Raw genomic sequence first — 17,410 nt, 5'->3', positions numbered from 1 at the left:
CTTATTTACTGTGAGTGTGACCACACACTGGAACAGACTGCCCAGGGGCACAGAGGCTGTGGAGGGTCCCTTGCTGGAGATGTTCAAGAGCCATCTGAGTGATATGCCATGCAATGTGCTGGAGGATGCCCCTGCTTGAGTGGAGAAGTTGGACCAGAAAATCCACTGTGGTCCCTTCCAAGCTTACCCATTCTGTGAAACCTGGAAGACAGCAGTGCCATCCAGGCTGTGCAACTATTACAGTCTATAGAAATAGTCGTACTTTGTAAATAAGAAGTCGGTGACTGAATTCTTACATTGGCCATTATCCTATTTTGTTGTCTCAGTAGAAACCAGACTGGTAGAGGACTAACTTTATAAACTATTTTAATAGTGTACAATAAATTTGAAATATAATTTTGCATCAGTTTTTCACAGTAATTACTTTTGTGGTTTTTAACAACCTCAAACTGAGCTAAGGTTGGAGAGAAGTAGTTTCAACAGGTGAAAAATAGGTGGTTCTCATCAAGATAGTACATACAAAAATAGGTGAATCAGTTTGGTTTTAATGTTTTTTATTGGTGATCAATTTTTCTCCATCAGATCTTCAATTTTTGATTACCATTAATATTTTCTTAAAGTTCCACAATATATTGTTTTTTCTTATATATACATGTATTAAAGAATCCTCACACAGATTTATTTTAAACTGAATATGCTTTGAAATAATGATTTGATTAAAGGTACTCAAAAGCCAATATATAAAACACGTCTTTCACCATTCATTGCTTTCATAAGGTAGGGAAATATTTCCAATGTTTTGCATTATAATATTTTAACGCATTAAATAATTCTAATGCAGATAATCTAATAGAGCTTTCTAAGATCAGTGGATAATTAAGTTTAGATATACTGCTGGTCATTTAAGTTCTTCAGTTGAATAACTGTTTTCTGATCTATCATTTCTTATTATTACATTAAATTAAATATCTGTTAAAGCAAAGCTTAAAGGAACCCCATCATCATAACATGAAGAGGAGTACTCAGGTGTCTGGCACTCTGAGAACCTGTCTAGGTTTCCTTTGGGTCATAAACGACACACACAGTCAAGCATAACATGACATCCTTGGTCTTTGAAAGTGCATTTAATGACACTAGGTGAGTGCCATGCATTGCTATGCTTTTTTTGAGGCAATGTGGTCACTGAGGGTGAAATTATGTTTCAAGTAAATCTAAGTGGTATTGCAGAGGTTTTGCACTGGTTCTCTTCACTTCGGTGATTTTCACTCTCAGAACAGAACTTGTAGAAATAATCAGAGATGTGGTCCCTTCTGCTTCTTTATCCTGATTTGATACAAGGAGATCTTATAAGTAATTTGCTCTTTGCATTGTTAGGTGTTTTCCTCAGTCTCCTTGAACAGCAGTTACTGATGCAGGATAGCAGTGGTGTCCTGCTGGATAAATGAGCTACCAAGAGTGCTTGTTTTGTGTATCCAGCATTAAAGTTATATTCCCTTATGCCATCTAAGCAAAGTTTCTGCTCCTAAGGGGAAAGGGATTTTTCCCAATGCTGCTTCATTGCAGATTTGGATTAACTTCAAAAATAAAATAAATAGCTTCCACAGCCGTGGAAAATGGGTTCTGCCTCCAGTGAATTAGAATTACTGTTACACTGGGCAAGAAAAACAGCATTTTAATGAAGTGTCCAGCCTTAAGCACCTCTTCCAGAGGAGATACCTGTGAATCTTTGCCAAATACTTACATAGTTCAGCTGGATTTATGTTGAATTACTTGGTTGGGTGAAGAAGCTGCTATATGCTATCTTTGGCAATACAAACCTTTGTAGAAGCCTGATTTATGGGTACCCAGGGGAACACTGGCTCAGTTTTCACTATGTTTTTATTTCACAGACAGTGTAACCTAAATTATTTTATTCTTAAATCACTGAGAAAAGTAATTCTGCAGACAAAGCTATGACAGCAATTTTTTTACCCACAAATTGCCTCAAAATGAGTTAGTGTATCTCTCATAACTGAATGGTGTCTTTTCAGTTAAATATATCATTATTTCAGTTTTAATTTTAATTGTCTTTGCTGGTGGCAGAATTTATTTTAGTTAATTTAATTAGATTATTGCTATTTCAGGCATTAATCAGCATCCTATTAAACCATCTCAGAAATATTAATTATACCCCAAAAGAGCTCTGTAATGTACAATCAGGGAAGCATTAGCCCTCAAGGGACAGGAATTCCAGAATTTCCTTTGATATGGAATACAGCCTCTTAGTCAGTCTGGGTTTACATTTCCAGAAATACTCAACTCTTATTTCTTATCAGTTGGTGCCAACCAAATGCAGCAGGGTGACTGAAAGGCCAGGCCCAAAAATAAGATTCCAGCTACAAAATGTTTGTGCAAGTATCTTCCCACCCTGGCACTTTTCATCTTGCCAGGAGTTTTATCATTTGTTATCACTTATGTGGCATTAGAAAGAAAAGAGAATTTATTTTGACACTGACTGGGAACTACTGATGTCAAACTGCCTTTGAAGGCAACTAAGATTGAATTCTAATAACAATCAGGAGAGCAGAAATTATCCCAAGAAGACAGATATTCTCATACTTATATCTATCTTCTATGGAGCCCTGATCAGATCTTGGTTTATTGTTTTCCTCTTTATTTCAGGCATGCTCCTTTATTTTTGAAACGTGGAGACTGTTGGCATTCAGTCATTCTGGGTGATACAACAAATGACAACTGGCATAGATACTTGCAGTGCTAAAAGGGGAAGGATCCTTCTTGGTTGTTATTTTTTAATAACCATGGTCAAAATTATCATCTAGGACTTGTAATTAATCCTTGCATAAAACCCCTTGATAATCTCTTCAGCTCTGTCTTCCTATTTACCATCCCAGTCCTTCAGTGGAAACTTTTCCTGAATTATGGAATCAGTGCAATCTTTGGGAAGCTTGCTATGTCTTCTTGTGTCAAATTGTATAGATGAGCCTTCTATCTAATTTGATGAAGTATAAAATGGCACCTTGCCTCTGACATCCTTATCAGTCCTGTGTCTCTGTAAGGTGGAGGCGTAAAAATCCTGCACAGAGAACAAATGAAGCTGGTGGTAGAGTTTGTCGCACTTGAGAGCCCCTAGTTTATTCTGACTGAATGTTCCTGCCTCCCATTCCCCTGTGCTGACAGAGTAGTCGCTGGACAATGCAAGTCAGGCTCATGAACAGTTACATTTTGCATTCTGCTGTCTCTGCTTTCTCTGTGTCAGTGTTTTTGGATTGTTAACTTTGGTTGAGCTGCTTTTGCACTTCAATGAGCATTTATTTTCTTGCTATCTACTCTAGATGTATGTGAACCACCATTGCATTGACACTGTTGAATGTAAATGTTGTTTTCAAAACATGGAGCTGACTTGAATATTAAGAAAAACTCTAAAGCTAAAGCTAAAAGTGATTTGAAGAACAGCTTATGTGTGGTGTACAGGGTTTAGCTGGTCATTGATGCTAGCAATGGGCTGGCACAGTGTTATGCTGTTACTTAGGCTGTTGATATTCTACAGTATTTGTCAGGATATGTAACTGAGAGTTTCTGAGGAAACAACTTCAAATAAATGTCACATTTTATTCCAATTTGGGAGACACCTTCTGTCACAAAATAATTTTCTAACTTTTTTTAGCTATTACTCAGTTCCTGTTGCAAATGAAACAATCATGTTGCAAACGTGAGACTTTTCCAAATAAACAAAGTCCTTCAGCGTGAAATAACTGTTGCAGAAACCCTACCACAGATACGACTCTGCTCATTTCCTGTCAGTGTACTAATGGTATAGCAAACAAAGGTCAGTGTCCTTCCAAGTCAATAAAGCCACTTACTCTAGGTCCATATTTTAGACCTGGAAAAAGGTCAGGAAAAAAGTGTGTCTAAATAATTATTCTTTTATTAAATTCTGAATTCATTAAATACTCTTTAGGCAAATTATTCCGAGACTTGTACTTATTTTGCATTTCTATTTTATTAAAGAATTGGTAACATACCTGAAGATGGAACATTATGGAACAAGGTTTTGAAAATGTGCAGTATCACAGCCAAGAATTCTTCTCCACTGAGTGAAATCTGTGACGACTTTGCAGTTGATATAATTTTTCTTCTTAGTCTGTTAAAACAGTCCAGGATTTCACAGTCTATTTAATAGTTGTAGAACTGTGCCACTCCAGCACTTGGAGCTTAAAGACTTTTTTCCTCTTTATATGACATTTATTAAAAAAAAACCCAACCACCAAAAAAAACCCCCAAAAATGGTGTAGTTCTGCATAGTTTGAGTGATAGTAACTCAGAATTGTTTTAATATCTGTCTGCAAGGAATTGTCTATCCCTTGTTCGAGGTGTCAGTAAAGACTGCTTAATAAACAAATCCACAAACAGGAAGCCTACCTGGTACTTGGAATAAAAATTTATGTTCCTCTTCCTCTGAGAAAACATATGGTGGCTGGAGGCAGGTAGTAGGAGTAACTTAATCAGGACTGCAGTTATTAGAGATGGAATTACCACGCCACTTGTATTTGGTCAAACTCTACTGAGTTCAAATAGTAGTTCTACATTGCTGGTAGAGTGGGAGTTAAATCAGACCCAGCACAGAGGATCCCTCCCTAGAGTAAAACTGTGGCATTGATATCAGAACAGACAGAAAGAAATGTTTGCACTGTGTGTGCCTGTTCCATTAGAGCTGTAGTTGGGTGTTTGACTGTGCATGCACACTGAGGCTACCAGGGTTTTCCCTCAGGAACATGCATTTTATGGTACTTATAAATTATTTGTTTACTATGTCTAAAAGCTGTGATTCTGCTACTTATCCAAGCTTTCTCTTTGCTGCTCAAACAAAAGGTCTTTCTGCTGTATCACAATTTTTCCATTTCTTCAGCTATGTGTAATCTTCTGCAACATTTAATTCCTTTTCCATAGCCACACAGTCATCACTTCAGCAATTGCATTTGTTCTTCTTAGATGTTTGTGTATATTGCTCATCTATATTCAAAGAATATTCAAATGGCCTCACATATATTGAAATCACTTGGGGATGTCTGTCTAGAAGTTGTCCTCCCTGCATTTCCCCAAAGAAGAATGCAGAGAAGATGACACTTAATTTAACATATAATGAATTCCCATACTTGTTTCAACAAATAAAGGACTTGTCATTTTTTTTTTATATCAGCTTCCAGCATCTTAGGGAGTATCCACCTTGCTATACAAATGAATTTCAGCTGTATTGCTTTTAATCTGAGCTCTTTGTAAGGAAGGGAGTTATATCCTCTCATATTTTGTGCAGACCCTCCACGTGTTATCTCAGGCCAACTCCATGTAGTACTGGTGGGAAATTACTTTTACGGATTATTTCACCTTTCTGTATCAAAATGCAGATGTACAATAAAATTATCTGGAAAGTGATAGCTAAAAAATTTTTCCAGTTTTATGGAAATATTGGTTGCAGAGCAATTCCCAATGATCTGATTTTTTTTCTGCCCCTTCTGAGAGCAGTCATTCTCAGGAAGCTACTTGAGTTATTGAATTTTTCCTATTCAGTGTAAAGGCTGCTAACGTTATGGATAAAACATTGATTGACATCTGAATATTGCAATAAATTTACTGTTTTAATAAACACAATCCAGTTTCATCAAACTGAATAACTCAGGATGTTAGCTAGTATCCAATGCTTGAGAGTTCATATGCCTTCCTCTGCAATTAATATTTTCCACAATTTTCACAGGAATAAAAGCTTCAGTCAGATGGAAAGAAGCCTGAAATACCTATGCCAAGTCTGTTTCTTTACACCATTATTTGCCCCCACTTCATTGTGATATTTTGTGCAGTCAAGCAAATGTATTATTTGTAGATTTATTATGTAATTAATTATATGCAATTAATTTGCTTAATTCCAGGAACCCCACATAAATTTATGCTTCTTTGTTATTTATTGTAGTTGATCAGAGATTGGAAATGAACACCTCTTAGTTGTCAGTCTTCCAGGTTCTTAAATAGATATGCTTGAGTTCATGCAAGTGAATAATGGCTCTGCTATCAGTGGCAGTGTTCTCGTGTGAAGCTCAGAATGAAAGCGTAAACACTGAAGGGTTTAAAACACATGAACCCCATTCAACACTTTTAATGCTGTCATGCTAACAAGAATTTTCTCTGAATAAGGAATAGATAGTATTTGCTTAATAAATACAGTCATGGCTATGCTTCAACTGTTACAACATGAAAAACCTAAAACCAACAACACTGTCCCCCTCCTTCAAATTATCTGGAAAGTTTTCATCTGTGTTTTTTGAAAGAGAGAAATACCAGTTCTTCAGCTTGTCTCCAGTCCAGACTCTGAGGCTGCAGGACCAGTGGGCCACAGATATCTCTAATGATTTTTCAGAACAGCTAATGAAAATATTTTTCTTCTGAATATTGTGCCGTCTTTCACAAAAAGAGTGTTCAAGTGCCCTTCCTAAGATGATTTTGAGAATCAGTTGAATTATGCAATATAGTAGCTATGATGAAACAGTATTTTTAGACTGCCCTGGAAAGCATGGTACTAAACTGCATTCCTGGTCCAGAATTTCCAGCCAAACAGCAAAGTTCCCTTTGTGTTTGCAATCAGAAGTCAGGCAAATCATTTGTTATATAGCCAACAGGGACAGATCTGAGGTAAATCATTTAACATGAGATCTGTTTTCATGCAGAAATGAAGTCAGAGTTTTGCTTGAGAAGGATTTTTAAAAACTGTTACCACTTCACTTTGAATGAAGTGTGAACCTCTGAAAACAGGAAAATACAGTCTGTAAAGCAAACTTGTCAGAGTGACCCATTACCGAATAGCCTAAGTAAACCACAGACAAATTTAGTACATTGTTAAATATTTTAAAGTCATTTTTCTGATCATCTAGTACTGCAGGGAGGCCATTCATTTAATCATTTCAATGGTTTGAAGGACTTCACAGAAGAATTTTATCTAAGAAGTTATCCTGTTCCTTCTGTTTTATTTCACAGCAGGGTCACAGTTGGATTGTCCAATAAGAGAAAACTTCTATGTGCATTGGAATATAATTCTAGGAACTTGAAAACTAGTAGGTGCATTTTAGAGAGCTATGAATGAAAAAGAATGAGTGAGGTGCACACAAGAATAAAAAAAATCTAACACAGAGCCTGTAAAATCCAGCTGGAAAAGAATGCCAGGGAAACAAAAAAAAAACAAACTGAGATCTGTGTATTGCTTCTAATTGTTCTCATGGTCTCTAAGTGCTAAGCAGGCAAGACTGGCAATGTTACTGCAGTAGATCATAAAATATTTTTTAAAATAAATTATCCATATTATGAAAAAATGGAAGAATCATACTGTAGGGCAAAATTATAAAGACCTGAAAGAAAACTGGAAATAGAGGAAGCCAGTGAAGAAAACATACAGTACAGCTTAGCTGGAAAATACAGGGCTGAGTGTATGTGTCGTGAAGAGTGGCAGGCTTGGATACATCTGACAATGGCTACAAAAAGGAGCTGCTCTAGGACTTGGGCTGCAACATTTCAAAGGAGAAACACCTGTCTTTGGTTAGCAGGCAGAGTCTAGCACATTTTGGCAGCTCTGAGAAGTGGTAATATTTCTATGTACAATACAATGTCAATAGTAGAGGTAATAATAAATCATCTTTATGACAAATACATCCAAAGCCATTGTGCTATCTGACTTTACTTTGATGACTTTATTTCCTAGAAATATGCCTGAGCAGGAGATGCAGTTACTCTTATAAACAAAAGCTGTTGATGTTCACTCTGTATTTCACACACTTCAAGGGCTTGGAAGGTTAAGAAAAGCTTACAGTTTTAGCTAATGCAAACACATGTGGAAATACAGTATCATCCTCTGTATCCACCTGAACTCTCTGTAAGTAAAAAGATTGCTAAGTGGTTTTCAGGGTTTTGACATATAACTCATTGCAGCAAAAATTGATTTAACTCCTCCATTAGTGAAGTCTTGTGAGTGGCAGAGAAATGTCTGTCCATTTTCCTCAGCTCAAGTCAGTTTATCAGAATTGTCATTGATATGGCTTAACCATTGTGTACTATCCTGGTATTTCAAACTACTCAGCACACATATTACTCTTAAATGTTTATAGAAAAAAAAGATGAGGAATCTCTGCACCAGTCACTGGGCTACTAAATATTTTAAATGTCTAATCATACAGATGTTGCCATTGCAGATTAAGATAATATGAATATACTTTGCCATATATTCATATATTTAAGTTTTAATCATAATGATAGTTATGTTTGATGACTTGGCATCTAATAACAACAAAAAAGAAAATTCTAACAGCCTTAAAGACAATTAATTGACTACAGAGAAACATTTACTAGCTTTATACAAGTTTAGTCAGCCAAGAATTGAATGCAGGTAATTAACAGTACACTGCCTTTTATAGTCTTCAAGCTTGAATAAATTATTAGGACAAAAGCTAAGCTGCAATTTCAGTTCCACAAGGTGCTGGTTTTTTATAGCTCTACCCCTGCAATGATTTAGGTTTGGGTTTAAAGGAAAGAAGAAGATAGTGTAAGTGCATGTGAATAGGAAATCCAGAACTTGAGTCTGTGTCTTTTCCTGTTCAGAGCCTTAGAAACCTGAACTCCCATGTCCTGTCCCTAACTGCTCTGCTCCTGGGGTCAGCTACACTCTTGGCTCTCCAGAACACCAGCATTTCCAGGTATAAGCAAATAGTTTCCCAAATCCTGCTTATAACCAGGTACAATGTACAAACTACACAGATTAGCACTGTCATTTCACAGGAGGTCTAGAAAATAGACAAGGACTGAGCAATTACCACACACATTAAGAGGGTTTGTATTATTTTTATTAAAATGTAACTGTAACTCTTTTTATTTTCAAAATAGTACTTAAATTTTATATAAAATCCTTGTAATATGTAAAAAGTGGTGTACCAGAATCAAATTCCTACGTCTCCCACTCTTTATTAGTGGATTTATGCCACCCTGCAGTAAAAAATGGGAGATCTGTAGATCCAGAGTGCAAAGTCACATACTGATTAGGATGCCTATTTAGAGAGGAAAACTCTTAAGACTCTGCTCCCTGTACCAAGAACAGGCTCTGTGTTTTGTATTTAACAGCCAGTGAATGACAAATAACTCGGCTGTGTAAACATTAAACAGTGCTCTCCTTCCTGCCTGAGTGATTTTAATTCAACAGCTAATAACAAGTAAATAACCTGTGGACACTGGCACAGACCCAAAGGCTATCTCTGGTCCTGGGACTGCACCCCAGTAGAAGGCAGAAGGAGAGGAGCAGAGGGAGATGCCTAATGTGAAGTAGGAACAATGTCAATATGTGTAACTGAGAAAAATAAGGCAATAGAAAAATGAGGAGTCCCTGCAGTAAATACTGGGCTACCAAATGTAAGACAAAACCAGGCAGTAATAGATTTAATTTGGGGTTTGTTTTACAAATGAAGTAATTGTTTTTGTTTCAAGTAAGTGATGCTTATTTAACTCCCTTCCGTCTTTAGATTGTGGTGGAGACTGTGTAAGGAACCTGCTCTTTTGAATTTGGTGGGGATTTGAAAAAGACTGCAGCGTGCTGTGTTCTTCTTGGCAAGCTTCAGGAATGAACAAGATTGAGGTTTCAAGTACTGTGCCATATCTGGTCTTTAGGTTTATAGATAGCTACTAATACATGTGTTTACTTTCTTCCTGAGCTGGGAACAGAGCACCTTGGCACTACTCCATCCTATGTGCCCTGTAGGCAATATTATGAATACCCATGTTTGTATGCATACACACACAAATACATGCACACATATACATACATGTGTGTAGAACCCTACTCTGCTGATATTAATGCCCACCTTCCCTACAGCTTCAACAGGATGATGGTCTGAGTCTATGCACACTTTGCTGCACCTTTTTGCATGATTTACAAGCTGTAATATATATTATACAGCTTTTTAATTTACTCATTATTTTTCTATTGTAAGGAAAGTAATACATTTTTCTAGGATGAAATACATTATTTGGTAAAGAGTACTAGTGGAAATTAGACTAAATGTTCCAATAACAGCCTAACAAATTTAGTCAGAAATTAATCCAATGTGTATTAGTTAAATAAGAACCTGAAATATAACTCACAATAACAAATATTTTATATTGTGTGCTTTTATATGAGATTTAAACTCTCTAACTCCACCAAAAAAAGCCATTTCAATAAGTGCTCTCTGTCTTGGGAAACAGGTGACCAGTGAAACACCTTGGGTTTCCTGAGGTTTTATGGCTGGATTGATGCAGGATTCTTTAGATGTAGTTAACCTAAAATATGCGTGTGTTGAGAAAGCATTGGGAATCAGCTCCCAGTTCTGTTATCTTCCAAATTCTTGCTTTGATTTTTTAAAAAATAATTTTAGGCAAATTTTCCTATGCTGCTCTACATCTCTAAGATAGGAACAGTAAATTCTTTCCTTTCAAAAAACATTTCGAGACATGTAAGTAAAAAGTGCTATGTAAGAGCTTTGCATTATTATTGTAATTTTAGACATAATGAATGGCATCCTCTGAAATAACTTAGAAAGTGTTACATGGAATACGAAAGGTTTCCTGATTTCTTGAGTTTGAATTGCTGCTGTTCGGTTTCTAAGCCTAGACTGATGCTTTGTTTGAAACTTCTTTTGAAATCATTTCCACCTGTTTAAGCAATTTCGACTTTGCTGCAGACACAGCACAATAGTTGCATTATAGTGAGTTAGGCTGCTTGTCAAATGCAAACCCTAGACTTTCATCTCCTTACATCTTTCTGCTAATGCTGTTCAACTATTCCATCAGTTGAATGATTTCCTGTCACACAAATGGTGTTTGACAAGTCTGCCTGTCATTTCTGTTCCTGCAAATTCCCAAGTTTAGGAAATTAGGTTTAGTTTCATACAATATTTTAAGACAATAAATTATTTCTTGACATAATAATAACAATAATAATAATAATAATAATAATAATAATAATAATAATAATAATAATAATAATAATAATAATAATAATATATTTTCCAGAGCTTTTATTTTTATTGCTTACATAGCAGTTTACAAGTTTTCTGAATACTTGACAGTGTTGACTGAAACATGCCTGAGCTATCATGTCACGTACCCTTGGGAACATCAGCAAGAGCAGACTTTTCCTGTAAACACATGAAAAATGGTTGGAGATATGCCACACTTAGGTGCTCCTACTGCAGAGTTCAGGTGCTTCACCACCTCCATAATGCATCTGGTTGCAGAAATATCTCCTCTGCTCCTTTCTCATGAGGCTGCTTGATTACAGTAAATAGAGATGTGTGTGAAGTTCCTGTATTTAGACAGAAATGGAAACCTGCTTTTGGTGCTGCAATGCTCAGATGAACTGCACTGTAAGGCAAATTTTCATATGTTCTCAAACATTTTATAATGCTGAATAGTAACATTCCAATAATATGTTTTTGCCCGTTTTTCAATGATCGCTACATCTTAATCTGATTTAGGTTTAACCTCTTTAGTAAGTAGATGAAAGACGAATGGAATGGTTGCACTTAAATGGAGAAAAACAAGAGGTTATGACATAATTTTTCATTAAGAATATTTACAATTAAACTTTGTGCTCATGGATTTAATTGTGAAATCCTTACTGGGTGTAATAAAAAAGCTTTAGTCATATTAAGGATGAACTGTCCTCAAAAAAAATTTAATCTCTGTAAAAAGTATTCTTTTATTTTAAGAGAGAAAAAAATGCAAAATACACAAAGGATTTATACCTGCTGTTAAAAGGAACAATAAAATTATTCATAATCACAGTTTTGTACATTAAAGTGTCTATCAAAAGCAAAGAAGAATATTTAAACCTGTGGTAGTCAGACTGGCAAGTACATCTGCTGTTACCGTACTGGATTTGTAATATATAACATGTTTTGTTTTGGTTTGGTTTTTTGTTTGTTTGTTTTTTTTTAATCCAAGGATGACTGAAACCTTCTTTTCTGAATCTTAAGTGAAAGATAGAAATTTAATATCTGCCAATGGATCTGTAGTATCTAGCCAAACAATAGAGGACATGCATCAAAAAGCTTAAATTATTTGAAAAAGAACACTGAGGGACCCCATAGTAGCAATAGAAGATTCCATTTTGGTTATGTTTCAGGTAGCACTGCTATCACTTTAATCTGAAAACTTCTTTTATAATGCAGCAAAAATATTCTCTTTGAAAACAGGAAGTTAACTCTTTTAGTCTCCTTGTATTTATTTCTTCTAGGGGTAAGAACATGGGGCATGACATTGATTTTTTGATCACAAGTCCAGGACCAAGGGAAGATGATGAACTTCTGCATAAAGTTGTTGACTTATGGAAAAAGCAGGTATGAACTAAAGAATATTTGGCCAAAGAGGTTCTGAATTAAGTCTACATACTGCTTAAAGGATGTTATAGTCTTTTTTACAGCTGGCTTCAAAATTTTGAAATTGGATATTTTTCTACTTGGTTGTGATCATGATGATCTACGTGCATCCTTCAGCTCTGAATGCTGAAGATTATATCAGAATTGCTCTACACACATTCTGTTATATCTTACCCTGAGAATGTGCAGCTTGTCAGAGATTAGAAATCAAGCTAGGCAGAGTTTTAAGTGACACAGAAAAACCTGTTTTGATACTTTGAAACAAAATTTTATTTGTTTAATTTCTCCTTGAGATGGGAGGAGGGTCTCCCAAGGGAAGCTACTTCTGGGAGATCCAGCTTTAAGCCCAGGGGATTTGAGTGACCTTGTGATGTGAGGTGAGTGAGTCTGAAAAACTTAAGTAGCAAAGTCCTGGAATTCTGGCTTCCTTTCAGACCATAAATTAGCAATTTTCCTGGCTTCCACTGAAATTTTGGAAAATTGACCCTAACCATTTTATGATTCTATGATTTCATAGAGGAATTGTTTATCTAAAGGTGTGGGCCTTTGTTTTATTGTTGTTGGTTGATTGTTTTTGGTTTTGGCTTCCTGATTTTTCTTTGTATTCAGCTTTTTTCAATTTCAAGGTGCTTTAAAGTTGGAAGTGTTTGAATTACAATAGGTGCAGTAGCTAAAAATAATCCTGGGTCAGAAAAATATAGTTGGGAATAATAAACTTTTGTTTCTTCTTCTACTATTCCTACCAGCTAAGATATTTTTCAACATTTATTATGGGTTCTGTTCAAAGGAATGGAATACACTTCAACAAGTAAAAGGCCAGCAATCTGAGGTGAATCATCAAATACCTCAGTGCTAAGTCAAGTCAGTTTGCAATGCAGGTATCCTGGAGAGAATGCTCTTGAATAAATTCTTGAGCTGTGTACTTTAGTTAAGGTATAATAGGTTAACACATGAAAGACATTAAAAACATTCAACTGGGCAAATGCTTTTCTGACTGTATAATGTTATCTGTTTCAAGGTGGTCAGATCTTTCAGCTGGCTTTAATGGAAGGACTTCAAACTTGGTTCCTGATAAAATACATTCATGGAATCCTCTTCCTCCAGTTGACTTTTGGTCTTTGAAATGTTAAGACTATCATTAAGTTTTTTTATTTCTCTCACTTCTAAGTCTGTATGGAGAGTGTATGTCTTGGAGTAGATTGGCAGCAGGTACAATTTAGAGTACTCCAGTTAAAAAGAATGAAACTACAGCACTAATGAGTGCTGAGAAGATGCTCTATTTTTATCATTTTATTATTGTGTACAGATTCTTTTGCAGTCATTCTATTCCCTTTACTCTGAGAAAAGTTGCATTTTTTTCTTGAAAGGTGTCTTACCTTCTTAAGCACACTTGAATCTCTAGGAAACCATGTATGTGTCCTCCAAAAATAATGTTTATTACAGTACAGTGAAAAGGAAACGTGACAACAGACCAAGGCTAGAGCCTGCCCTGAGTGCAGCCTTTCATGCCTTCTTCTCCACTTACATTACTGAGAAAACTGGCTGATCTGAGAAGTCTGACAACTACTGAAGCTTTTCAGTTCACTCTGAGCTGCTTTCATTAAATGGAATTGAAAGGAAAGAAATAGAAAGTGAATCGTTCTTGCTGATTCTCTTGTTAAGGATACAATTTGGCAGAAAGGAGTGCAGACAGAATATAGGATGTCAGTAGTGGCCAAGAGTTTGATAAAAATACTAGGATTCCTCTAGAAATCCCAGGATGAAGAACACGTGAGAAGCAGAGATGAACAATGGCCATAGAACAAAACCCAAACAAGCTGGGAATAGTTTAAAGCTATGGACAAGGATTTCCTGTGTTCTGTTTGTCCTCCAGACTTATGGTTTATACTACCAGCTATACTGCCTCTGTACTGTGGCACTTGTGATGTACAGGCTTTTACTGGTTCTACTAAAAAATAAGCTGCTAGCAAAATCAAAATGCAGAAAGAGAGGGATTATACACCTCTTGCCTTTTTATTACCTTTGATTTCTAAGGGGAAGAGGAAGACACAAAAAAGCCCCAAAACTAAAGCACTGTTATACTTTTTGCAGTTGTCTGCTTCACAGCTTTCCACTTTTGTGCAACTGCTTCAAAGCCCAAATTCATCAAAGTACATCACCGAGGTCACAACGTTGACTTCCTTTTGGCAGCTCTTAGTGAAGGATTCCACAGTGTTTAATTTCTGAATTTATGGACCTTGGCCTTATTTAAATAGTTTAAAGAGCCTTTTTCTTAACTGAAGAGTTTAATGTAACAAGATCCTTCTGTTGAAAGCTGCTGAAAACAAAATGGCTAAATCAACACCATCACGCTCTTTGATGCAGCATCACCACAAATAAATAGGCTGAGGAACAGAGAACACAAAGTCTTCAAAGTAGAGTGGCAAAATGAAAAAGCTGCTATGGCGTGCAGTTATGGTTTTAATGCTTCCAAAAAGCTTCATAAAGAAAGTGGGAAATTACTTCTGTGGGTTAGAGCTTGAAAGTCTGTGGGCAAACAGGCTGAGACATCTGTGTCAATGTAGCTTCATTCACATACTGGGAAAAAATATTTTCTTTTTTTTTTCTGAAAACCTATATATTTATATATAGCACTGTTCTAGTTGTTATATACGTACTTTCAGCAAAGGAAGAGATACTGTTACTGCGGGAATTCCTGCAGTATTCAGTTTTCCCCTTTGTATTCGTGTAAGTATAATCCTACCTTTTTCTTTTGGTTTTTAGGAAAATGAGGAATGCAAGTGCCTGCCTGTGCTTACTTATTTTTATATATTAGTGGTCTAGTTTAAACTAGCATTCACCCTTGCTGAGATGATCAGGAAGGGAAGGCTGGATGTCCCATTAAAGAGGATGGTGAGGAACAAGTAACGAGTTTCATTTTTTTCTATTGCTGGAAACAGATTTTTGGAAACAGAGTTCACAGAACAGCAGCACATTCATTTTTGTGTGACAGCTGGATTTTAGCAGCATCAAAACCTTTTCCTAAGACAAGACACAGAACCTTTTGTTTCAGATTAAAGGATGCATAAGGATGCAGAGCTCCTTTGTGAACACATATTGTCTCACCTTTCTTCTTGATACATTAGGAATTTTTTTCTTTCATTCTGGATCAGCTTCAGCAGAAGCTGAGGAAATTCTTACCTAAAATAGGCTATTGCAAGGTGGTTAGAGTCCTGGACATGAGAGAACTTGGCTCTTTAGGTGGAGTGTAGGGCTGAATCTGAATCTCCTGCTTTTGAGGTTATTGCGCAAAGTAGGCAGAAGCATTCCATTTCTTGATGTGTGCTAAGTGAAATCTGGGTACTAGTGGTATTCTTAAGATATGTGATCTTTCTAGGGTCTATTGTATAGCTCTATGTGGATATGGATAAGTTCTGATCTGTCTGTCTGTCTCTATCTTGCTCAGCAGTACAAATGCCCATGGCACAGAGAGGCAAACACCTTCATTCATGTATCCAGCGCTGACCTGTCCATTGCTGTCAAAACCAGGCTGCTCTGGGCATGCTCAGAAATACACCATTCCAATGCACAGGGAACTTCTAGATGCAGAAGGCACCAAGGCAGCTGTGTGGTTATGTGGCAGCTGCAAGGTTTGTTTTGCTGAGCAAGCTTTGATGCCAGTTTCTAGGGACTCCTCACCGTTACAGGTCTGACTGCTCCCTGGCATCAGTTCCTTGAGCTGTTCCACTTAATAGAATTCCATCTGTCTCACCTAGGTAGAGACTTTTCTGAATTAACATGCTACATCCTATTTTGGATTAGACATAGGCATTCTTCTGGAAAAAAAAAGAAAAGAAAAGATACCCAGTTTCATTTTATTAAACCATCTCAGGAGGGAATTTAGAGCAAGAACGTATATACCTTTCAGAAGAACATACCGGATTACATTTTCAGGTGATATAAAGTGATCCTACTTAGCTTTAAAAGAATTAATCTGGACACCACCAATTATGGATAATGACAGCACGTCACATTAAGAATGGAATAGGATTTCAATTAACTATAACTGACAGAGAATTCTAGTGACTTTATTTGGATTGATTTTTCAGTGATTGAATTAATATTTTTCTAAAAAGTCATACTTTTCCTCAGTTTGATCATGGATTTACTCCAATATCAATGCTATTGATGTGCCAGCACTCAGCATATTTAAGTAAAAGTGCATAGTCATTCTAGAAATAGAAAATTGCTGTGGGTATTAGCATAACTGTCCTAAAAAACACATTTGGTTTAGACAGTACTGTAAATTTGAGAAATTAAAATGCCCACATTTTAAAACTAGATTGTGTAAACAAGTTCTACAGCATTTTATGGTGTATAGATCAAGCCAAAATTTGCAAAGAACTGCAGATTCCCTGACAGAGAATGATGAGAAGGCTCCCGTTGTGCAGTTAGCAGTGGCCAGAACTTCACACACTCTTCATAGCTGACTGCCCCTTCAGGCAATGCTTTTTCAAAATGGACGGAAGTGCCATTTCAGCTTTAATTTATGGGGTGATGGTGATGTTCAGTGCCTAATCAAATCAGCTTAATTGGAAACATTATCCCAATGGATATGACCTAGGCTTTGGCTCCTATTTAAAGGTGATACCCTGACTTTGAATCAGGTTTTAACTGCCTTTTGAATACAGTATTTGGATAATTGTTGCTTCATTGTATTTCTTTTAAGTCAAAGTAGATATTTACAGAGAGATATTACTCTTTTACACTTCCTAACAGCTTTAGAAATTGCCCAGACAACAAACTACAAAAAACCAGTACAGAATAACCCAGAGAAAGGTAGTCATAAAATAGCTTTACAGTCACACTTGCCAACCATGGCCACCTGCAAATACTTAAAATGAATTCAAGTAGAAGACATGGTCTAGTCAGTAAGGGGAAGGAGCAGTAGGAAGGTTCTGATACTGATTTGTTGTATTTTTTTCCTAATTGCT

General features: G+C 36.3%; 1 protein-coding gene across 2 annotated transcripts in view; it reads left to right on the top strand.

Annotated features, from left to right (window-relative positions):
- The window catches only part of DNTT (DNA nucleotidylexotransferase), a 152,480-nt gene that overhangs the window by 104,027 nt on the left and 31,043 nt on the right, over positions 1 to 17,410 (top strand). For both annotated transcript variants that reach the window (XM_071564031.1, XM_071564030.1), the window contains one exon: positions 12,296 to 12,398. In XM_071564031.1, the coding sequence (XP_071420132.1) occupies positions 12,296 to 12,398 (103 nt within the window). The remainder of the gene's footprint in view (positions 1 to 12,295; positions 12,399 to 17,410) is intronic.

This window comes from Pithys albifrons, chromosome 9, assembly GCF_047495875.1.
Source record: "Pithys albifrons albifrons isolate INPA30051 chromosome 9, PitAlb_v1, whole genome shotgun sequence".
Taxonomy (NCBI): Eukaryota; Metazoa; Chordata; class Aves; order Passeriformes; family Thamnophilidae; genus Pithys; species Pithys albifrons.
This window is presented reverse-complemented; position numbering and strand designations above follow the sequence as displayed.